General features: G+C 29.8%; 1 protein-coding gene across 3 annotated transcripts in view; it reads left to right on the forward strand.

Annotated features, from left to right (window-relative positions):
• Positions 1-25,133, forward strand: part of LOC142332822 (inter-alpha-trypsin inhibitor heavy chain H4-like) — a 141,084-nt gene that overhangs the window by 69,405 nt on the left and 46,546 nt on the right. The window contains exons 1-4 of one of the 3 annotated variants that reach the window (XM_075379439.1): positions 2,086-2,242; positions 15,732-15,914; positions 18,033-18,217; positions 20,079-20,189. In XM_075379439.1, the coding sequence (XP_075235554.1) occupies positions 15,735-15,914; positions 18,033-18,217; positions 20,079-20,189 (476 nt within the window). In that variant the 5' untranslated portion in view covers positions 2,086-2,242; positions 15,732-15,734. Of the gene's footprint in view, positions 1-2,085; positions 2,243-7,920; positions 7,939-15,731; positions 15,915-18,032; positions 18,218-20,078; positions 20,190-25,133 lie in introns of those variants that run through there. The other 2 variants (XM_075379438.1, XM_075379437.1) reach the window with 2 other exon arrangements.

The following is a 25,133-nucleotide window of genomic DNA, read 5'->3' on the forward strand; positions in this document are numbered from 1 at the left end:
TAATTCTAGCCGAGAGTAAAAAGGATTTAGAAGAAATAATGAACGGCATAGATGAAGTCCTACGGAAGAACTATCGCGTGAAAATAATCAAGAACAAAACAAAAGTAATGAAATGTAGTAGAAATAACAAAGATGGACCACTGAATGTGAAAATAGGAGGAGAAAAGATTACGGAGGTAGAAGAATTTTGTTATTTGGGAAGTAAAATTACTAAAGATAGGAGCGATATAAAATGCCGAATAGCACAAGCTAAACGAGCCTTCAGTAAGAAATATAATTTGTTTACATCAAAAATTAATTTAAATGTCAGGAAAAGATTTTTGAAAGTGTATGTTTGGAGTGTCGCTTTATTTGGAAGTGAAACTTGGATGATCGGAGTATCTGAGAAGAAAAGATTAGAAGCTTTTGAAATGCGGTGCTATAGGAGAATGTTAAAAATCAGATGGGTGGATAAAGTGACAAATGAAGAGGTATTGCGGCAAATAGATGAAGAAAGAAGCTTTTGGAAAAATATAGTTAAAAGAAGAGACAGACTTATAGGCCACATACTAAGGCATCCTGGAATAGTCGCTTTAATATTGGAAGGACAGGTAGAAGGGAAAAATTGTGTAGGCAGGCCACGTTTGGAATATGTAAAACAAATTGTTAGGGATGTAGGATGTAGAGGGTATACTGAAATGAAACGACTAGCACTAGATAGGAAATCTTGGAGAGCTGCATCAAACCAGTCAAATGACTGAAGACAAAAAAAAAATGACTTTCACATAATCTTACATATCACCATCAAACCTTGTTGTCAAATCCATTCTGAGATACCGTCTTAAAATTATTTTTTACCTTTTACTGCGTTTAATTTAAGAGTGGTGTTTTAAAAAGATTTTTTACTTTTAAAAATTGCTTTAATTAATTTTTATTTCTTATCTGTGTTACCTTTAGTTATCATGATGTTTATTTTTATGCAAGAAACTTATCAAATATTGTTGTTGTTGTTGTTGTTTTTTTTGTACTTTCTAATGAAATTTACTGAAAGTATTTATCACAAAAAATAGTCTAATTTTAATTGTATTTTGTAAAAAACCATTACATAATAAACTTTAAAAATGAATATAATAATAAATAATAAAGAAAGGCGGTATAATAAAAATAAAATAAATTAAGGAGTTGGGCAGCTATAGGGATTCTAACCCACCGGTTTGGTCTAGTGGTGAACGCGTCTTCCCAAATCAGCTGATTTGGAAGTCGAGAGTTCCAGCGTTCAAGTCCTATTTTACACGGATTTGATTACTAAATCGTGGATATCGGGTGTTCTTTGGTGGTTTGGTTTCAATTAACCACACATCTCAGAAATAGTCGAACTGAGACTGTACAAGACTACATTTTATTTAAACTCATACATATCATCCTTTGAAGTATTATCTGAAAGGTAATTATCGGAGGCTAAACAGGAAAAAAGAGAGCCATGGGGATCTGGAAACTGCAAAAAAAAGTAATATATCTATGTATTTTGCGGAGTAAACGGCAATAAGATAACATTATGAGAGTCAGGAAACTTTTTCTAAATTGGTCAGGAAAAGCCGGTAAAAGTCAGGAAAAAGGAATTTTAAAATTCTGTGGGAATCCTGTTTACAGTAGAGAAAGAAAAAGAATATTAGAATCAAATCAATAAAATGAAATGACTTTAAATGAAAAAAGTATTCCATTTATAAATTCGGAAATTTCTAAAAAAACATTCTATTAAGGACAATGAATGATGCATCCTTTTTCGGGTCATGATGTCTGTGAGATAAATTTAAAATTCAGTAGCCTAATAATAATTACGCTATATGTATTCAATATGATACCATAAAGTAATTTCTGTTACAATACACGACAATGTATCATGTTTTTATGTACTTTTTTGGACTTTAACCAGATATTTTCTTGTACATGATTTTATCTTCGCTTCTTTGAATCCATCAAGAATTTTATTAGTTTCCGGTAGGTTAGGAAAGGGGTATGATGAATGATCCTTGATATTGTAGAAGGGGAAGAAGTAGGAACGGCGGTAAATTTTTTCTTTATGGTATACCGGCTCTGTGAATCAGTTTACTTCAGTATTTAACGTGGACTTGTAGAGTAAGGTCGTTTGTTGCTGACGAACCGTTGTATAGTATACTACGAAGTGGAAAGTCCGGCTTCTTTTTAGTTTTACTACTATTTGTTTGTTTCTTTTTTACATACAAGTTTTTTATTCCTATTATTAGTAAGTGTTTATGTTTTTATTTTTATCATTTTTTTTATTTGTTTTTATATATACTTTTTTTTTTTTTAATATTAAACAAATTATTAACTATAAAGTTATGTACAGTAATATTAGAAAAATTTTGTGTTGTATATTGAAAGTTTTTCTCGTGATTTTGTGTTTTTAGACATTTTTTTCGAAGTAATAAATATTAAATAAAAAAAAAAATTGGATTATATTTATGCATACACTGAACCGATTTAAACAAAACTAATATGTAAAGACCGTATCTTAATATCAAATTTTCTGTTTTGGTTTTTCCTTATTAGAAAATATTTTTTTTCAGTTTGAATTCTAAAAGAAAAATTTAAAAGCCTAAATTAAAGCAATTAAACATTTTAGATTTAAAAAAAAAAAGGTTTTTACTTCCTTGTAAGAAGTAAACGAATTATTGTGATCGCGAAAAATTTCGATTTTCATATTTCAACGGAAATATTAATTTTTATCATCCTTGAATCCATTTTGACTAGTTTTGGCGTGACGTATGTAAGTAGGTATTTATATATCTCGTATAACTCAAAAACGATTAGCTGTAGGATGTTGAAATTCAAAATTTAGGACTGTTGTAACATCTAATTGTGCATCTCTCCTTTTATTTGCAATCGAGTGAACCAAAATTGTACAAAAAAGCCAAAAATCCAAAAAAAATTGGATTTTTAATTTTTTCTTAACTGCATTAATAAGCCCTCATTGAGAGCTTTTCAATAATATATCATAAGTGATACTTTTTTTTCATTGGTTCCAGAGTTATAGCCGAATAAAATTTTAATTAATGAAATATTTGAATCTTACAATGGTAAGGCACATCGGTTCGAATCAGACTTCAGTTCGTTTTCTTAAACATTTTTTGTAATTTAAATATATTGATTAATTAATTGTTATTAACCTTTTTGTTTTAACCTCCGAGACCAGAGAAGATATGAATGACAATTTTTGTAGCGTGTTAAAATGCCATGCCTTATCGTGACTCGAACCTGGGACCTCCGGATGAAAGTTCAAAGCGCTACCACTCGCACCACGGAGGCCGGCTAATAATTATTAACCTGTGATTATTAAAAAAAATACGATAAATAATAATTTAATAAAAAAAATGAAAAAATATTAGAAGTTATTTATGAAATAAAATTTTATGTTCTTTTCATTTTAAAAAAAATGTGTATGTGATTAAATAGATGTACAAGAAAGTCATGTAGTGTCCACATCAGATTTTTTTATTTATATAAACTTATTTTCGAAAACTTTAATTTTTATAAAACTTATTTTTTTTAGTGAGTTTATTTCCTAACAAAAAAAAAAGAGATAACTATTAAAAATTATAAAAACACGACTGCCGAAAAAAACATTGTTGTTTAATATAGGATAATTAATGACCTTGCAGGTGACAGTTTTGTAATCAGTATAATTTTTTTAATTTATTTAAACGTATATTTATTACACAATAACGTAAGGATTCCAACGCGGGGTCATACATCTTTTCTTTTCCTGTTTAGCCTCCGGTAACTACCGTTTAGATAATACTTCAGAGGATGAATGAGGATGATATGTATGAGTGTAAATGAAGTGTAGTCTTGTACATTCTCAGTTCGACCATACCTGAGATGTGTGGTTAATTGAAACCCAACCACCAAAGAAAACCGGTATCCACGATCTAGTATTCAAGTCCGTGTAAAAATAGCTGGCTTTACTAGGACTTGAACGCTGTAACTCTCGACTTCCAAATCAGCTGATTTGGGAAGACGCGTTCACCACTAGACCAACCCGGTGGGTCGGGGTCATACATCTAAATCGGTTCGGCCATTGAGCTGCTACGGTGGAACAAACGAACATACATACATCCTAAATATATTACATTTCTTTTTGGGCAGTCATTTAATAAATTGTTAGTGTATAAACCACACAGTGAGTATTTTTTTTAAAAGTAAAAAGATGTTTTAATTTTTCAAAGGTTTAAATTTATTGTACTAAAATAACTGTTGTTTTTATTATTACAAATTCATACAATTTTTTTGCTACGTTTTTTTTGTTAATAAAAGTAGATTTTTTTTAGTATTTCATAGAATTTAATCAATTTTCTCCGAATAAAAATTTTCTACGTTTTGATAATAAAATTTACGCATTTATAATCATTTAACAAAGTTATTGTATTTCGAACCTAAAAAAAAAAAGTCTTTCGTCACCGCATGTTTCTGTTTTACGTTGGATGTCATAAAAATTCCGGGAAATATAGTTCTGGAAGTTGTTTCATTTGATTTTTCAGATCAAAAACCATACTATCAAGTAAACCATACTATCAAGTTTACCCGTAATATATATATAAATTTTACCGGGGAAACTAGCGAAATTTTTTCGCTACTCGTAACACGATAATAAAGTAAACATACTGATTACAGTCTGTTCTGTAGGATCGGCTTCCGTGGCGCGAGAGGTAGCGTCTCAGCCTTTCATCCGGAGGTCCCGGATTCGAATCCCGGTCAGGTATGGCATTTTCACACACGGTACAAATCATTCATCTCATCCCCTGAAGGAATACCTAACGGTGGTCGCGGAGGTTAAACAAAAAAGTCTTCTGTATGTAAAAACTCCTTATGGATAATCACCCCATTACTATCAAAGAAACAAATTAGCTCATTTTTTTTTTTGCTTTTTAGGGTGTGGTTAGTTTGAATTGTCCCATTCCATGCTCTAGCGTTTTTTTTCTGGGTCGAACTCAAATATCCAAGATTCATCACCAGTAATAACATTTTTTTAGAAAATCAGGATCGGTTTCAATTCGCCCTAGAAGATCGCGATACACTTCCATCCTGTTGTTTTTCTGTTCAATATTGAGGTTTTTTTGGGAAACAAACATTTTTGATACTCAATTCGTTTGCCAAAATTTGATGGACTTTGATCCGGTTAAAATTCAATTGTTCTGCAATCATTCTGACAGTTAATCGCCGGTCGTACCGTTTCTGATTCGCTCAACATTGTTGTCACTTTTTGATGTTAACGGTTTTCCAGAGCGTGGATCGTCCGCAACTGATTCCCGGCTATCTGAAAATACTTTAAACCGCTTAAAAACTTGGGTTTGTGACAGAGCATCATCTCCATACGCCCTTTTCAATTTTGAAAAAGTTTCAGTAGCATTCTCACCGAGTTTAACACAAAATTTGATTGCTCATAATTAGTATCACTCATTTTTGTAACGCACAACAAAAACTCGTTTCATGAAAAGTTTATTTACGTCTCATTTGGCAACAATAGACTAAAAATATAAATCAGCTGTTCATATAATAATATGTTTACTAGTAACTTTACAGTGTTGCCACTTTGACTGCCAAAGAAAAACTAGTCTCATTACTTTATTTACAGACTTCGTACATACGTACACCCTAAATACATTACATTTTTTTTGAACAGTCGTGTAAAAAATCATTAACAGTAAATAATTTTATCTATAATATATATTACGTAAATCGGTTCAACTTCCGTTTGCTTCAACAATTAATCAATAAATTTTAATCGTTAGATAATTCGAAAAATGTAATTTTAGGTAAACCAAATTTTTATTTCTGAAGTACGGAGATAAGTGTGGTTATGCTGTAAGGATACGAAATTTTCAAATTAATTACTTATCAGGTTCGGATGGGTGGATCAATTTGTTTTTATATAAGTTATTCTATAAATGTTGTATTATCTAAAATTCATAAGATTTTTAAAAGTTTTAACTTATTTTTTATAGAAAATATATTTATTGAATCTTTATCATGAATTACTAATTGTAACTAAAATATAACCCACTGGTTTTCTTTACACTTTAATCTGGTTCTCTTCTACACTATCTCTCCCAATCTTCTTAGGATTGTAACGTACAAAAAAACTTGTAATATAAATATTAATTACGGCTTGCATACTTTTTCTGAAAGTAGTGATGTTAATTTAATCCATCCGTAGATAGTATAATGATAAAGAGGTTACTGATATATCAGTTATATTCGGTCGGTTTAGCATGATGATCGGTAAAAATGGCAACGGGAAACCACTTCACTTCTAATTTTTTCTGAGAAACAAGGCATAGAATGTATGTTATTCTTTAGAATGAAGATTCTATCTAGTAGTATTTTTTCCATGCTGCATGATGCAGCTCTCCAAGATTCCCTATCTAAAAAAAAAAAAAAACTAAAAATAACTTAATCCCGTATACCAGATTACTTAACCTTAAACTTTATTAGTTTCTGTTCTTAAGAAATATAAAAAGAAAACAGTGTAATTTTATCATCTTTATCATGGTGTTTTTTTTTTTTATTATTAAAACGTCAACAATAGGCTGACGTACAACAGCAGTTACTGATGGTTTAACTTTCTTTAGATTTTGTCTTTTATAGTAGGCAATATTTCAACGATATTATATTATTTGGAGTTGCTTGTTTTTAGTTTGTATAATTTAATTTTTAGTGTATGTAGTGAAGTGTTTTTTTAATGCTACTTAATTTTTGCATATTTTTGCCTATAAATAAGGTTCTATGTATATAGTTAAATGTTACTTTTATAAATTAAAAAAAAAATTCTGTTATCGTTAATGATTTTCTTTTTAATTTATAGAATTATCTTTATTATCTTCGTAGAATGACTGATTCCACAAAAAAAAAATGATAGAAAAAAGAAAAAAGGTTGTTCCATAATATGGTAATTCAGTAACCATTATTTGACAAGGATGAAATGTTTTGGAAAAAACAACATATTTTAAAAGATCAGATAGTTATAAATAATTACCACCGCGTTTAGTAAAGTACAACGATCCATGTAATAACAGCAAGATCGTAATTGTAGAACACGGTTCATAAAATTAATTTCATAAGTATTGGAAATAATTTTCAATACGTTAATTTTGTAATTAAAATAAAACCCATTCGACTGAAATTACAATTACTGGAAACGTTAAATTTTAATTAGTTAATAATAAAATTTAATAAGGATTTCTTAAATTTTTATCATTTTTATAATAACAAGAACAACCTTTCGATTTCTAAATCTCATTAGGAAAGAAGTTATTAAGCTTCAAACTTATCGATAAAGATATAATGTTAACGAATTATTTCCTTTATTTCTCGCTGGGGATGCTAGTAAGCCGTTAATTAAAAAATAAATAAATAAGTAGTTTCTTCATACTTGTGACAAGCTCAATTAATTAGACTCTTTTTTATTGTAAACAAATTCTGGAAATTTAATTTGAGGAATTATTATTTGTTGAAAATATCGTATTTCAGAAAATCAAATATTTCACATTTATGACAATCGTTGTAGGTTATATTTTCATGATTGACTAACGGTAATTAATTAAAAAGAAGTACAATATTTATACGTTTAAATTTATTTATTCGTTTAGAATTCGATTAATTGATCACGTATCGATTATCTATAAAATCAATGGTTGTCGTGCCGGCGTAGCGTCAGACCGCTGATGGTTATTATGTTAAGTTGCTAAATTTTTTCTTGTATCCTTGAAGCTGCATGCTTAATTCATTACAGCGTCTAAGTTTTTATTGTCACTAATTCGCATAAATTTAAAAGTTACTCATAGAATTGATATGAAAGAAGATAACAACAGAAAGAGTGAATTAATATTTCAATTCCACCATCGAATATGGTGTGCCGAGTTAACTTCCAAAACTTAAATGGTAATTTATCAACCTTAATTATTTATATTATAGGGCTAATTAGTATGATTGTTAATTAATTAGTTAATTGACATTCATTAACACTCAACTAACATTCATATTAGAAATGATAGTATACTTTTGTTAGGTTATTTTCTAGATCAAAATGTTCTGTTAAAACAGTAGTTCTTTTAATTTTTTCATCATGTTATATTTCAGTTTCATATAAAAGGTTTGAAATTCCATTGAATACGGCTGTTCTGTTAAGGGTTCATATTCTACTTTTACATGTTTTTTTAAACATCATTACAATTTTAATACACTTTAGTTGAAAACAGTTTTAGATCTTAAAATTTATTTTTTGTATTGTGGTAACTATATGTGAAAATGTGCACACATTGAGAAATACCACCTTATATATACTTTTTTTAAATTTTCTTAATACTTCTTTTTGTCAATATTATTATGTATCTTTATATAATTTTGCTTCTTTTTATTATGTACGTGATTATAAATCTACACCACTGGCTTGTCCTAGGGCTCTCTTTATTCACATTTTCCAACTAGTTAGGAGGCAAGTCCCTTGACTAGATAGGTAGATTGTATAAAATTTGAATATAAACGTGTTCATTATCATCATGATTGTGAAAATATAAATAACAATTAAAGCCAAAAAACATCTCTTTCATCAGTTTCCCACGACATAGAAGCTTTAATATGCTGCTATGTATATGAACGTATCCCTTTTGTTCCCCAAAACAGTTTTTATCAGTCACCAAGTGTGTTTAGACATTCTCTAAAATGTTGCAGGATCAAAGTTATAAAAGGAGTCTCTGACACCAGTTTTCAGCTCAGCATTTCTTAATTACAAATGGGAGATTTGTACTTTGATTATGCCCCCAAAGCATTGTTACAAGTTGTTAAGTTTGAAGACTCCTATGCAGCCACTGAATTTCGGTGCTTTCACAGATCCATTATTCTTCTTTTTAACATGTGCATCTAAAAAGTTCCTTTATCGACAGTATTATCTTGCTGTAAAATGGTAATTAATTCTATAGCAGACATTATTATATGTGATTTCCTCATAAAATTGGGTATTTTCTTAACACCAAAATTACACATTTTGAGATCTATTAGTCAGGTAAAAAATAGCACACTCATCAAAGGAGATGCCTGATTTCTATGGTTAAACATCAGGTTCTTATAAGAACTTAGCAAAAAGTTCCTCCTAAAGTCATGATCTAGTCAGAAAGATTGTTAACACAGGCTTAAATGGTTTAATCTCTAAATATTTTTCATTGATTTCCAAGTGTTGAACGACTAATATTCAGACCTTCTCATGGTTGACTTAAGAGTAGAACATAAAGAGAATTACATCACAATATCAGAGATCTATTCCATCAACTGGAAGATCATTCAGGTTTTTTAAAACTTTTTTCCCAATTTTGAAATGTTATTACTGATAGAACTTACTTACCAAAATGCTAAGCGAATATGTTTCTAATCTTTACATAGTTTTTTGTATTTATATGCTCATGTGCCCAAAACTAGCAAAAAGTGTATCTTCAGTTAAAGTATAACCCTAGTTAAAATACCCCTTACTTAAAGTATTTTTAAGCTGCTAGTTCTTGTTTTCTGTACACATTATTTAGTAAATATTATCTATATCGTTAATAATGATTTAATTGTGATTTGTTTCTAAGAAGTGTTAGGCAAATTTTGACTTTACTATGAAATACTTTAATCTGTCCAGTGATTCGCAACTTTTTTTAGCTCCATGACCCCCAAAAAATAACAAAAAAACATTATGAATATTTTGCAACCCCCAACTCCACCCCAATGAAACCCAGTTAAAACTATTTAGCTGTATTGATAGCGACAGGTATGAACAAACACGACCATTTTACAGATTCCAACTTCATGTATGCTTGCAAGCTTGCATTATATTCGCTATGAAAGCACCGTGTTTAATATAAAAAAAATTCAGTTGGCAAAGTATATACTTGAAGATAAAAATGATTTCTCTAAGAGGTGGGTAATGAATCCATTTAATGAAAACATTGTTGCAGATCCGTGACCAGCTCATTGAAATGTTTGCCAATAAAACATTACAAATACAATTCATACCTGAAGATTTAATTTTGTTTTGGCTTGCTCATCAAAGTGAATGTGAAAATTTAGTCACAGAAGCATTGAAAATATTAATCCTTTTCGCCACATCTTACCTGTGAAAAGGGTTTTTCATCTGTGGTTGCACTAAAAGCTAAATATACGGATTGTCTTTTATCACTTGAAAATAATTTGCTTTTGTGTGTTTCTAACATAGTTCCACTAATGGAGAAAAACATTTAAATTATAAACAAATTCAACTGTCTTATTAATTTATTTTCTGTCCACATGTATTTATAAATGTTAAGTAAAAAATCTTTATAATAAATGTTTTTTTCCTCACTGAATGATTTCATTATTGTTTATGTATAAAGTTGTAGGTTAAGTTTGCTAACCTACTGAGTTGGTCTAGTGGTGAACATGTCTTCCCAAATCAGCTGATTTGAAAGTCGAAAGTTCCAGCGTTCAAGTCCTAGTAAACTCAGTTATTTTTACACGGATTTAAGTACTAGATCGTGGATACCGGTGTTCTTTGGTGGTTGGTTTCAATTAACCACACATCTCAGGAATGGTCGAACTGAGACTGTAAAGACTACACTTCATTTACACTCATACATATCAGCCTCATTCATCCTTTGAAGTATTATCTTCAAACATTAGTCTTCGGTAACTAATTACCGAAGGTGAAACAGGAAAAAGAAAGAAAGAAAGGTTAATTTCGCTATCCCCTTTCATATCACTCGCAACTCCCAGGTTGAGAAACATTGCTTTAATCTATTATTGGTGTTTGCCCAATGTAATTTTTTTTTGCAGTGGTGGGATTTTAATTTATATATTTCTGGGAGTTGTATCTATTTTTCTGATTGCATCTCATTTTTCTTGTTGTGTCTGTTTTTCTCACTCGCTTGTGTGTCCCAAGTAAAACACACACACATATATATATATATATATATATATATATATATATATATATATATATATGCTGTGTATGTGTATTGGTGATTAGTAGTAGTAGTATTTACCAAGTTTGATTCTTTCTGCACATGTTTAAAATCTCCAAGATCTGTTTTAAACAAAAAATAAATGATAGAAAAGCAAATACCTAAAATTATTATATTAAATGACTTCTAAAATTATTATATTAAATGACTTTTTTTTTTGGTCACTCCCAGAGCGACCAGTACAGCCTTAAAGCATTACCTCAATCGCTCCAGAACGTCATGGCAACAGGTTGCCCCATCCTGATTTGGCCCCCATCAGAGTCTTCTCTGGATCATAGGAACAGCCCAACTTCCGCTTTTGAATAGCCGAGATGCTCCTCCCCATGAGAGCTGCCCTAACCTACTAGGTTCCAGGCATCCATTTCACATGCCCTTCTCCTCAGCACGCCCTCTCATATCATCAGGGTCCTCTGTGACATCGTCGGAAGCACCCCGACTTCCCTGCTTTTGTGTACAGGCAAGGCAAGGAGGCTGCCTACCTGGCTCCAGACGTCGCTACGTTTCGTCCCGACAACTACATCAGATATAAAACAAGACAAAAACAACATAATAACTTAAAAAATTACAATTCAGAATGTATAATTAATGTACTTAATCTAATAATTACACATAAGGCCGGATGCAGATTAAATGACTTGTTTCCAAAATACTAAACTTTATCTTCTAAAAGACCTTTTAGAATTAATTCCTTCTTCACTGATATTATCAGTGGCTGCTACTGGGAAGAGACTTACTTTTAAAATATTGTAATTTCCTTCCATAATTCCTTTCAGAACTTATTAGCACCAAAATTAATGACTGTTGAGCATAATAGATATATGTTGTATTTCCTCAAAATATATATGTTGTGCATAGTATATTTGGTGCATAGTATAGTTATTAACATTGATGTAGTTGTAATTTGATTAGAACAAGTGATAGTGATTGTAAATTTTGACTTTTACTATGAAATGCTGTAATGTATTCATTGGAGTTTGTCCAATGTAACTTTTTTTAGTTTTAGCATTTTAATTTATATATTTCTGGGAGTTGTGTTTGTTTATTTTTATTGTGTTCTGTTGTAAGATGGTAATTTTAGCAAGTATAGTAAAATGTATTCATGAACCATGAAATCTTAGATTTGAAAAAAGTAATATTTTTGCTATAGTTCTTTACATTTATATAGAAGCTATTTTGAAACTAATTTTGTTCTTTCTGCAGTCATATTGGTTAGATTGTCCGTTTCTTCTGTATATGTGATAATTTTTACTGCTAATGATCGCAGTTTTGGATTAGCTAAAAGAAGATGAATATGTCTTTAAAAAGGATGTTCAACTTAACGTCGTATTTTACGTTGTGGTATTTAGTGTACCTCATTATTTGTAAAAATTATACTTAATAAATATTGCAGTTTGTTTCACAGTAAATAGAGCCTTAGTATCGTAACTAATTCTTATGGTCCTTTCTAACTTGATTGCTGCACTTTTCTACATCCATTCATCTGTGCAAGACCATTGCTGGGAAAAGTTACTGTTTATTCTTGTGTTTAGGGTGCAGTACATCTCTCGATGTTATAATACTCATATATTTTTTGGTTAACTGCTTCAGTGTTATGTGGCAGTCTGTGTTACTTAATTGTGTAGATTATGTTGCATTGAATCGGAGATTTAATCTAGGCCGCAGAGTTAGCAATATTGTAGATAATGTCGCTAAAACTGAAAACTTCTTCAAATAAATATTTCAGCTTTTGTTTAAACTTCAAATAATTTTGGTTGTTTTTTTTTTTCATTTTTAGCAGAAGTTCTTTATATCACTTAAATTATTTATAGCTAACGATAATTTACATTTAGAAGCATACATTATTACTTACGATTTAAAAAATGTAATCATTTTTTTCTTGATGAATTAATTCACCATAGAAGCTTTGAAGTTTACAAGCTTCCCACATACATGAGGGATTTTGGAAAGAATTTTTGTAATGTAAGAAAAATGCCATGCCTAACTGGAATTTGAAATCAGGACCCCCGGATGAAAGATCCAGACTCTACCACTCAGCTCTGGAGATCGACAGTGACAAAATTTTAATTTGTATATTTTTGCTTTTTTGCTGAATGTTGGTCTTTAAGTTCATCTTTTAATTTTTTTTAATTTGTGGGGTTCTGTTACAAACCAGACAGTATTGGTATTGGAAATCAGCCAATTTGCAAATATAAATGCTTTGAAAAAGAAATTCTAACTTTTCATCAATAAGTCTTATGAATGATGGAAGTTTTTATTTAAATATATGGTTATTTCTAAAGTTTGGTATTTTTTGTTCACTTAAGAACCCTCTATTCTAATGTAGAGTCAACATTTACCAATCATTTCATAAATGCATATCACAAATCTACCATTAGACTTGATATTCTAAATATTCATAAATTTTTTTCGTACTCTAACAACAAAATATAAAAAAACACAACAATATTATAATATTTTGTATTTTAATGTAGAATAGAAGTAATCAAATCAAACACATTTTTTAATACATTTTTGCTACAGCAAGTGAAAACATTTCACCTTCAAAAATGAAGGTTTGTTAAATTTAGTTCAGTGCATCATTTAAAATGTTTACTGTTTTAAGTAACTTTTATTGTAGATTATCATGCAAAAATGTAGCTAAAGACCTTTGATCACTTAGTGGAGATTTTGATATTTTTAATTTTTTTATTATAAAAAGAAATTAATCCCGTGTTTCTGTGTGTTTTGATAAAATTATTATTAAAAGTGCTTGAGAACTGCTTACAAAAAATATCTAAAATTATTAAAATTCAAGGTTCATGGGAATTAATATAAGTAAAGAAACTAAACTTAAAATGAACTAAACATATATTAACCAATGAATTTAATAAATGAAGAAGAGATAACTATTAAAAATGAAAAAAAACATTGCTATTGTTGTTTGGTTTGGTTCCATTATGATTTTGTATTATTCTAGCAAATACCCTGTTTGAATTTTGAAAATTGAAAAATTGGTTGCGAAGAGTAACAACATTTCTGAATAACCGTGATCTGTTAGTGTTAGTGTACCTGATGCATGCAAAATTTAGCCCACTACCTACTAACAAATACCTCGTTTGAATTTTGAAAAATCAGACGATTTTTTGCTGAGATATTACAAGAACACCTCCATTCCACCTGCCAAAATAGCACCCCAAGGGCAACCTGCTTGTTACCAGTTGATTGGTCTAGCCTCACAAGAGGAGCTTGCATCACCTCAACCCTTTAGCCTAACATGCAATCCCCACGGGAAGCCCATTTATTATTAACAGAAATTTTTAAAAGTTATTTAATGTTATTTTAATTTTTACATAGAACTAGCAGTTAGTGATTTTAAAAAAACAGTTTAGATCCGGAATAACAGTACAAGGTGAAAAGATAAAGATGCTACGATTTGCTGATATAGTAATTCTAGCTGAAGTAAAAAAGATTTAGAAGAAAACAATGAACGACATGGATTAAGTCCTATGCGAGAACTACCGCATGAAAATAAACAAGAACAAAACGAAAGTAATGAAATATACTAGAAATAACAAAGATGGATGACTGAATGTAAAAATAGGAAAAGAAGAGATTACGGAGGTAGAAGAATTTTGTTATTTGGGAAGTAGAATTATTGAAGATGGACAAAGCAGGAGCAATATAAAATGCCGAATAGCACAGGGGAAACGAGCTTTCAGTCAGAAATATAATTTGTTTACATCAAAAATTTAATTTAATTGTCAGGAAAAGATTTTTTTAAAGTATAAATTTGGAGCGTAGCTTTATATGGAAGTGAAACTTGGACGATCCTTAGAAGAACCTTAGAAGAAAAAATTAGAAGCTTTTGAAATGCGGTGCTACAGAAGAATGTTAAAAATCAGATGGGTAGATAAAGTGATAAATGAAGAGGTGTTGCGGCAAATCGATGAAGAAAGAAGCATTTGGAAAAATATAGCTAAAATAAGAGACAAACTTATAGGCCACATATTAAGGCATCTTGGAATAGTCGCTTTATTATTGGAGGGACAGGTAGAAGGGAAAAATTGTCCAGGCTGGTAACGTTTGGAATATGTAAAACAAATTGTTAGGGATGTAGGATGTAGGAGGTATACTGAAATGAAACGACTAGCACTAGAAAGGGAATCTTGGAGAGCTGCATCAAACCAGTCAAATGACTGAAAACAAAAAAAAAAAAATATTTTATTTAATGTAAATGTAATTTAATTATTTTTGTAATGTTATTCATTCGATTGATTTGAATCAATTCAAACCAAGCTCACACAGTGATAAAGGCTCACAGTTCATTAATTTAATTCATTAAAGTTTGTACTTCAATCGGCAAATCTGCACTACTACATACATATATTTATATGCACATACATTTTTATATAGCCTATGACACTACTGGTAACATAAGGATTCCAATGCGGTGTCATAAATCTGAATTGGCTCAGTCATCAAGCTGCTAAGATGGAACATACGATCATACACTCTTATTTGGGCAGTTGTGAAATAATCAATATTTACATGAAACTCTTTTTTATTTATTTACTATTATTTATTCTTGTATATTTATCTTTTGTAAGTTTTGATTGTATGTATTAAGATTTGAAATGAAGTATTAATCTTAAGTTTATGAACTTTTCCCCTTTTACTGTTTTTCTTTTTACACATAAATCTAACTTTATTCTTTTTTTTTTTCAGGAAATGAAGAAATTTTTATCCTTAATTTCAATAATTGTTTCACACATAAATATTTGTGCCTCACATAAATATGGTCAAACGTTTATTATAACTCCGTCACAATTATTTCCAGTTCCAATTAGTGGTAGAAGTTGGCATATCATCCGTGATCCACAATTTTATGATGAAGACGTTACAGAAAAGGTAAATCAATGGCTATTTCTGTATTGTATTGTCTGTATTTCTTTATTGTTTATGTATTATTTATGAGGGAAAGATATAGTTAATTTTATGTAACTTAGAATCTTAATTGTGTAAAAATTTGTGGTTTATTATCGTTGTTGTTTATGGATTACTATGCTTGTAACAGAAATTATTAGGTTATGATCCAATAGTGTAGCAACGAAATGGAAAGAAAAATGCTTTCTTTTCAGATTAATTTGAATGGTTTTTAAATAATTTTTTTAGGAGTTCACTTTAGGTCCATTCTAACAGTTTTTATGCTTAAATTACGCTCACAATTTTAAAAATTATTTTACATAGAAGATTCTTTTACATAATGTTTTAATTGTTTATTTTTTATTTTCATTCTGGCCACTACAGATCACGTTTGGATAGCTTAGATTTATTTTTATTTTCCCAAAAGATTTTTATTCTTGTGCTCTGATATTGTCACCTTTCTTTCATCTATCTATTCAGGTTTATACCATTCTTTTCCTTTTTCTCTGGAAACTTAGATTCTCAAAACACTTTTTAAATTTATCGCAGATCTTTAGAAACTTTTAATGTTTTTAGATCAGTTTCAATTTTTTTAAACCAAGTGGTCTATGTAACTCTGTTTACATAGAAATTAAATATTTGTTTTGACAATCTTTGATTGTTCATTCTTCATAAATGTCCATAAAACTGTTTTACAGATTAATTCCCCAATTTTTTCTGTATGGTCGTAAATTTCTTTTCAGTTTGTAATTTTTCTAAAAATTCTTTTCTCTACTTTGGCTATTTCTTGCACTGAAAAAAAACTGCAGGCATTCTGCACCATACAGTGCTTCTGGTAGGACTATAGTTTTATAGTGCCATTTGGAGTTATGACAAGGATTTTTTATTGTAAATGTTCTTTATGAAATGGTAGGCAGTTTTCATTTTTTGTATTCTATTCTTCATCCCTTTTTTTTATTTTTTTTAGTTATATTTGGCATTGTGATTTCTCCCAAATAATTAAATTTTTGAAACTCTACTTAATTTCTTTGTTGTTGGAAATTTTAAGGTTTGAATTCTGTTCTGTTTGTCATTAGAAAACAAGTTCATTTTTTCATAAAAAATTTGACGATCAATTTTGCTTGCACATTCGCTTAGTCTTTGAATTTTGATTTTAGCCTTTTCTGTATCCCTTGCGAAAATTGCAATATCTGTGAAGGCCAGATATGAATTTAGTTTTACTGGCCCATTTTAATATTTTAGTGTATGTTTAACAAGTTCTTTCTCCCACTTTCTATGCGCTAAACTTTTTATTATACTATTGTATATTTAAAGAAACTTTATTGTTTTCAAATCAGTTCCTTCTTAGATTTGTCAAAGTATCATTGGTTATTATCATTACAGTTCTATGTAACAAATAGTAGTTGATGTGTCTTTCCCAGACTTCATAAAACAAATAATAAATTATAAAAAAGTTCAAATTTTTTTTTTCATAGGACTTAATGAATGTTTGGAGATTTTAATTTTGTGGTCTAGATATACATTTTGAGTAAAAAAAAAATTATTACAAAATTTTAAGATGGTAATAAAACCATTTAAAATAATCACGTGAGGCTTTAATGATTGCTTTAGCTGTTTATTGTTGAGAAATGAGAAATTCATGGATCTATTTTTATACATGTTAAATTTGAGGATTAAACTGAAATTAAGTTCTTTTGGTGAACATAGTAACTATTAATTCAACGTTGTCAGAATTACCATTCAATCAAGTACTTAAATATTTTATTTACTGTATTAAAAATATTCATAATATGTAAAATAGAAGTTTTTCTTACAACAAAATGTATTCTAATAGTAAATTAGAATACATTATTATGTATTTTAATAGCAAATGCATTTCTGAATTTAGTTTTGATGGAATAAGTTTCAACGATCTCAAAAAAGTCTGTGTTACTTAAACCTAGCAAATGTTTAGTAGATAATAAAAAAAAGAATCCGAAACAAGAACTGAATGTGGTACCTATGTTATTTTATCCAGAATGTTAGAAGTTTTTGTTACTTCCGATATATTTTGTTTGTTTTTTAATTACTTTCATTTTTCTACTTTTTATTACAATCTTTCAGCTACAGAAGAAAGAAGAGACATTACCGCCACCAGAAGTATATAGTCTACATGTTGAATCAAGAATAAAATATCGGTACGCACAAACATTAGTTACAAGCAGGGTTGCCAACCCTGCTAATAAATCACAAGAAGTACAATTTACTGTTATTTTACCTGATACTGCTTTTATTTCAAGTTTTAAAATGTGAGTAAATATTATTTATCATAAAAATTTTTGTGATTACTTGTAAAACATAGGTTTTATTTTTATCTCATTTTGTAATTTTAATTTTTAATGGTTTTAATACTGTAGATTAAAAAGTACCAAACTAGTTCATCCCAGGTTATTTTTGATCAATTTAATTATTTTTTTAAATTATTTTTATCCCATTCTCTTGTATTCACCTGTCATCCTTCAAAAATTTTTTAACAAGTTTCATATATTTTAAATCTTTTTGAAAAATGTTGGCAAAATTTAAAGGCCATTTTTCAATTTTTGCAGTTTTCAATGATTAAAAATTTTACATTGACTTTTAATTCATATTTTTATCTTTAAAAATATTATTTAAAAAAATAAAAGCTTTTAAAAGTAGAATATTTGTCAGTTTGTTTTAGAAATTAATATATTTCTGGCTTTTATATTTTTATAATTACGATTTCTGGTTATTTTAACCCAGCTTAGGTGAAACCCAAGTTATCTGAAAGATTATTTTAAAGGTAAAAATATTTACCTTTAAAGTTAACTTTTTTCAAGGAGAAAACATCCCATTTTCCCCTTCACTTTTCCCCTTTTTCCTTTTTCAATTCTCCCTTTCTCTTTTTCCTTGCCTCATTTCCCTTTTCCTTTTTTCCTTCCATGTAAACCAGTCCAGTAGTTTCTTAGTCTATAGCAGACACACATACAAACATTGCCTTTTATATATATATATAGAAGAAAGTCTGTTTGTATATTTGTTTGTTTGTTTCATAAATGTCTCAATATCTGTGCCACCTAGCGGGTATAGTTTTTGCAAAAATTTTTCTTTTCACGTAACTATTATATATTCTGAATATGAGACAAATTGCACCATAAATGCAATCTTTCCAAACGTATCAACCCCAGTACCATCTAGTGGGTCCATTTTTTGCAGAGGTATTTTTTTCCATGTAACTAACACGTGTTCTAAATATGAGCCAAATCGGACTATAAATACAATCTTTCGAAATATCTCAAGCCCGGCGCCACCGAGCAGGTTCAAACTAATTCAGAAACCTTTGTGGGTGTGCCCACAACAACTCACCAAAGTTTCATCGCAATCGGATGAATGGTATAAGAATGCAATCGGGACAAACAAACACATTCATTTTTACATACTATCTGACCTGGCAATGCTTCGCTAGATTTGAGTATATGTTCATATATATAAAGATTAAATTAACACAGTTGGAAGTTTGTTAAAACATTAAAAAACTGAGCATTACGGGACTTCACAAAATTTAACCTTTAACTTTTATCCTGTTTCCTTGTTTCCCTGTTCCCTATTTCTTCCCCTATTTTCCTCTTTCACTTTCCCCTTTACCCCTTCCCTGTTTCTCTTTCCTTCTTTCTCCCTTTCCCATTTTCCCGTGCGTGAATTGGTCCAGTAGGTCTGCAGCAGACCCCAAATATGAACATTGCCTTTTATATATATAGAAGATGAAAGTCGGTTTGTATATTTGTTTGTTTCGTAAATATCTCGACACCAGCGCCATCTACGGGTATAGTTTTTGTAAAAATTTTTCTTTTCACGTAACTAAAATATATTCTGAATATGAGCCAAATTAGAGTGTAAATAAAAAGAGTGTTAATTTTATTATAATCGTATTATTTATTATAATTAAATTATATTTATGAATAATTTAATCTTATTTTATTTTAATTGAACTAATGTTTTTCTAATGAAGTAACATAAATTTTGAAAGTGCTTTATCAAAAAATAGAAAAATTAGTAATTATTTAAAGATATAGTTCTTATTTATTATCAGACTATTTTGTAAATGTATTTTTACTTTATTCCCGTATTTTATTTTTTAATTTTTTTTTTTAGGGAAATAAAAGGAAAAATCTATAAAGCTTACGTTAAAGAAAAAGATGAAGCGAAAAAAATTTATCAAGATGCTTTAGACAGTGGTTCTGCTGCAGCACATGTTGGATTAAGGTAAAATAATAAATAGAACATTTTGAAAATAGTTCCTTTTTATTTTATTTCATGTTATTGCATACAGTAATAAATCTGTGTTAATTTTTTATATAACAGAAAGGTTATAACAGAATTAGAAAGAAAAATTCCTTGTTAATAAAAAACTATTTTTTTTTTAAATATGCCTAAATTTTATAAATATTATTTAAAAAAGCTGACTACACAGTTGTTTCAGATCACAACTTATACACACAACTTAATTTAAAATGTTTATCATTTTATTTAAATAGTATATTTTTTCGTTTAATTCAGTGATTCTAATTAAAGCATGCACATACCATATTTAATTTGTGCAGGTATGGTGGTACTATCGGCGACGGTCAGCACTAAATAAATTAATGTTATTCCATAACTTGCATAGAACAAATTTCGCTTGTATGGCTGGCAGCTGTTGTAACCACAAGGCTTAATGCACCAGGTACTGAGTTAACTGGGCAATTGAGTTTGACACCCAGCAAGACCAAGTTACTTTTTTATACTTTGAATAATATTCATTTATTTAGTTCTGGCACCACTTGTGATGTCACAACATAGCAGTAGTTTAGAGCATTTTTAGGGGGTTGGGATGCGATTTTGATAAAAGTTTTTTTGCAAATATTGTTATTTTTTAATTGATAAAAATATGATCTTAGGCAAAATATCCGACGGATTAAAGATTCAGTGTTGCCATGGGGCTCCTCTTGCAGAAAATCTCGTCGTGAGGAAGTGGTCCTCTGCCGGTTATGGTTCAGACATACGAGTATCACACACGAATACCTAATGTCAGGAGAAGCCCCACCACTATGCACACGATGCAACTGCCGCATGACTGTGCACCACATTCTCGTGGACTGCATATGTTATGCGGCGTCAGTTTAATATACTTAGAAACATCCGTGATATCTTGTGCAATAATAACGGAATTTTGGACCGGATGTTTCTCTTTTTGCATAGTACCAGGTTACTACAAAGAGTTTATATTATCATATATGTTTTTCTGTTAGAAGAGTTTTTTAATAATTTTAACCTTTACTTTCAATTTTGATTTTTTTGGTTCTATGTATTTAATTTTACTATCTGGGGAGGGGACTTTTGCACAACCCATCGGAATTAGGTAAGTTTTATATAGTTTCTTTATTCGATTATTTTAACTTTTATATTTTATCAACTTCATCTTTGATATTGGTTTTGAGTTTTATTTTGCCTTCTTGGCTTGTTTTAATAAATTTTTATTTATTATATGATTAATATTACATTTACACCTTATAAACTTTATTATTTTGGAGTTATTTTACCCTTTTATTAATAAAATTCCGGGCGATGATAACGCCCAGACGTTTTTCGCCCACAAACAATGTGGGATACTGAGGGTAACGTTGCATTACAGCATCACCTTAACCTTTTAAATTAAAAATTTAATGGCATTAGTGCCTCACATATAGAAGTAATCCGACCACGTTTGGTCAAAATCGGTCCAGTAGTTCTAGAGATATAAGGTGATTTTAGAGGCTAACACTGACCACGCGTCACGTACATACGAACAACATATGGAAAATTTCCATCCGGTTTTTTGGGTTCCTTTTAGGTGTCAAAACGTCAAGATCCAGAGAGAAAACCGCATATGCCCAAATTGGACCGATTACAATACTTTCCCTTCTAGAGCTATAGCTCTGCTAACGCGGTAGACTGGAAGTAAAAATATATAAGAAATTTATAAATATTTTTGTTTTAGTATTGAGTTATAGATTTGGCGGTAAGCATTCCCCACCTTCCAAAAGAAAAAAAATATTAAATATTCTTTGAAAAATATTGTATTTTATAGATATATTTAAAAAGAGAGGTGGTCCTTGTGACACACCAGCAATATTAATTGTGTGCATTGAGATCACCAGTGATTTTGCTGTGGTAAAAATGATTCTATTTATTTATCCAGTTGTTCTATTAGTTTAGTTTATTTTCTGTATTTTATATAATTTATTTTTTGTGGTAATTATATTTATATCTTTATAAGACACTTTTTTCTTTTAATTTATTTATTCCTTTTTTTTTATTTATTTTACTGTTTATATTGTTTATGAAAGACTGCATGCACATGATTCTTTTTTACCTATTGTAAATTGTGAACACCAATTTAACAATAATTTTTTAGGCTCCTGTATGATCTTATGCTGAAGCAGCTGTTATGTGGACAGACAGTAAATACATAATTTTTAATTTCTTTTATTGTTTCATGTAACACGTTTAATAATTAAAATTACAGAAATTTGGTAAAAATGAGCCACCCACTTACAAAAAATCATGTGTTATTATTATTATTGGAAAGCAGTAATAGCAGTTTCTGATAGTGATTTAAATGTTTCTGACTCCTAAGAAATGGTGCATGTATACAAATATGTTGGATACTTTTACCAGTGTGCTATAATCCATTATAAGCTGGCCAAGTAGACTTGCAGTGAATAATAATATTTTTGGGTTAGGAACCATAAAATTCTTGCAGATTTTATATGCTTTGAAACTTTTTAGATAATTGACAAAACTATAAATGAATAGCAGCTGAAAAGTAAAAATAAATAAAGGTGAGAAAATATTCATTTCTTTATATAGAATATTTCAGGAGGTCTTGATAAACTTTCTTATATTTCTGTGATTAATTTTTTTTTTAAATTGTATAAATACTTTTCAGAAATAATGTTTTTGAGTTGTTACTACTAAAAATCTTTTCACCATTTATGGCGTCAATGGTAGATCATCAATGTACTTAGATGAATGCAGTTTTTAAAGATAAATCTATAATTTTAAATTTAACTATATATAAGAATTTGAAAATAATGTATTACATAGTCATTCATGAATATTTTTGAAAAATCTTTATGAAATATTACAAAAAAATAGCCTAAATGTATTTTTTCAGATTTTTATAAAAAATAAAAAATAATTGTAAAAGATGTGAAAATATTTTTTTTTTTGAATCTTGTAAAGTATTTAGTACTTAAATTTATATTAAAAGATTAATGGTAAAAATTTTACCAGAAGTGGAAATAGATGCTCTTTTCAATAAAGGTAGTAACGTAGACAAATTAACTGAATATAGAATTTGTGTCAAAATCAGTTACTGATGTTTATCTCATATTAATTTCATAAAAAAAACCACAGTTATTTCATATATAAATTCATAAAATTAGATTTTTACACAAATTGTTCAAATTATCCTGAACATACATTTTAACTCAGTGAGTGACAGATAGCATTCTTTAACGTTCTTAGTTGTTCTTATTTTTTTTTTTTAGAGGTAAAGTGATTCTTTTTAAAAGTTCTTTAATATTCTACAACATTTGGGCATACTTTTCTGCTTTTATATATCTAAATAAAACGAATTTGAATGAATTCATATCAGGTGATCTTGCTGTTCTTGCATATGGATATGTTTATGTGAAACTTTATCATTATTTTTATCGGAGGATTGTTCATATAGGTTATGGAGTTATAGGTCCTTACACAGTTCAGGTGTACATGTATATAATGTTCTGCACACAAAACATTTGCCAAATCTCATCCTCAATTCTTTTGTGATTTTTATTACTGTCAGTAATCTATTCATTCACCTTTTAAAAAAGCTATTCGTCTTTTAGATATTTTGTTTCTTACTTTCTTTATACAATTGGTTCCCAAAGCTGCAAACATACTATCCTTTCTTAATATATCATTTTTTATGGGTGCCAACACTCTGAATCTAAAAATTCTGGATGGTCATCTGCACACGTAATTTTCCCCTTATACTATCGGGTGGGCAGGAAGTCCTTTTACGCTAGTTATGAAATTATTAGATCCTTCTTGTACTCTTTGGATATAAAATATCTGCGTGGATTCCACCATGTTTAAAGCACAGCTGTATGTGCCTCCATCTCTGGTTGTTCATCTGCAACAGCATATCAGGGGTGAGGATTTCAAATGCTGACCATACAGCATCTAGGAGCTGCTCATTGTTGACGTATTTGCATCAGATGTGGTGAGCTCAGGGCTTCTTGCTAGCCTAGGCAATACAGCTGATAACTCTTATGATCCACGTCCAGCCCAGTGATTCAGAAATATTTCATTGAGGTGTCTCTGAACATTCAAAGCAAAATGCACTGAAGCACCATCTTGCTGAAACTTAATGATGTCAGCGATCCATTTTGCCATTCACCTCAGCCCCAAATCATAACTTGAGGTGGATGGTGTTCAATTTCCTCAAAAAAAAAGTAAGGATTGTCTTTTGCCCAGAAAAAAACATTTCAGTTACGAGAACTTCGATAAATTGCACACTCGTCTGAGAACATTATATTCTTCTTATTATTAGCTCTTGAAAAGCATTCAAGCAATAACTGACATGCGTAAACGCGTCGATCAAAGTCAGTGTTATTTAACTCATTAATTTTGGCTGGATGAAAACATTTAATTTTCAAGTCCTTCTGTCTTTGGTCTCACATTGTCGATCTTGGGATGTCTAACTCTGCGGAACATTTGCGTGTTAATTTCATCAGTGATCATCGAATCGATGCCTCCACAGCAGCACATGTTTCAGTTTAAGTACTCAGCCTCCCACTGCATGTCTCATCAAAAACAGTTCCCATTACAAAGGCCTTCTTCTCCCATGTTGGTAACTTTTGTTGTGATAGTGACAATTTACCAAAACACTCGAAGAAGTTAAATGTTCTCCAATGTTTTATCAGTGTGTGGATGTTGGTGGACTCATACACAAGCTAACAAACTCTCTCCAACAGCAAACACACTCGTATCTGCCGTCGTTCTACTCTCAACTATGACTAAGGTAATCCCACCATGAATGAACACACCAGACAATCCCCACCGTGGCTTATCCTCTCCACCTTTTCTAGCAGCAGTGAGAGCAATATCAGCGGTAAGAATTGGCAACAGTATAGCCCG

This window comes from Lycorma delicatula, chromosome 12 (genome assembly GCF_047948215.1).
Source record: "Lycorma delicatula isolate Av1 chromosome 12, ASM4794821v1, whole genome shotgun sequence".
Taxonomy (NCBI): Eukaryota; Metazoa; Arthropoda; class Insecta; order Hemiptera; family Fulgoridae; genus Lycorma; species Lycorma delicatula.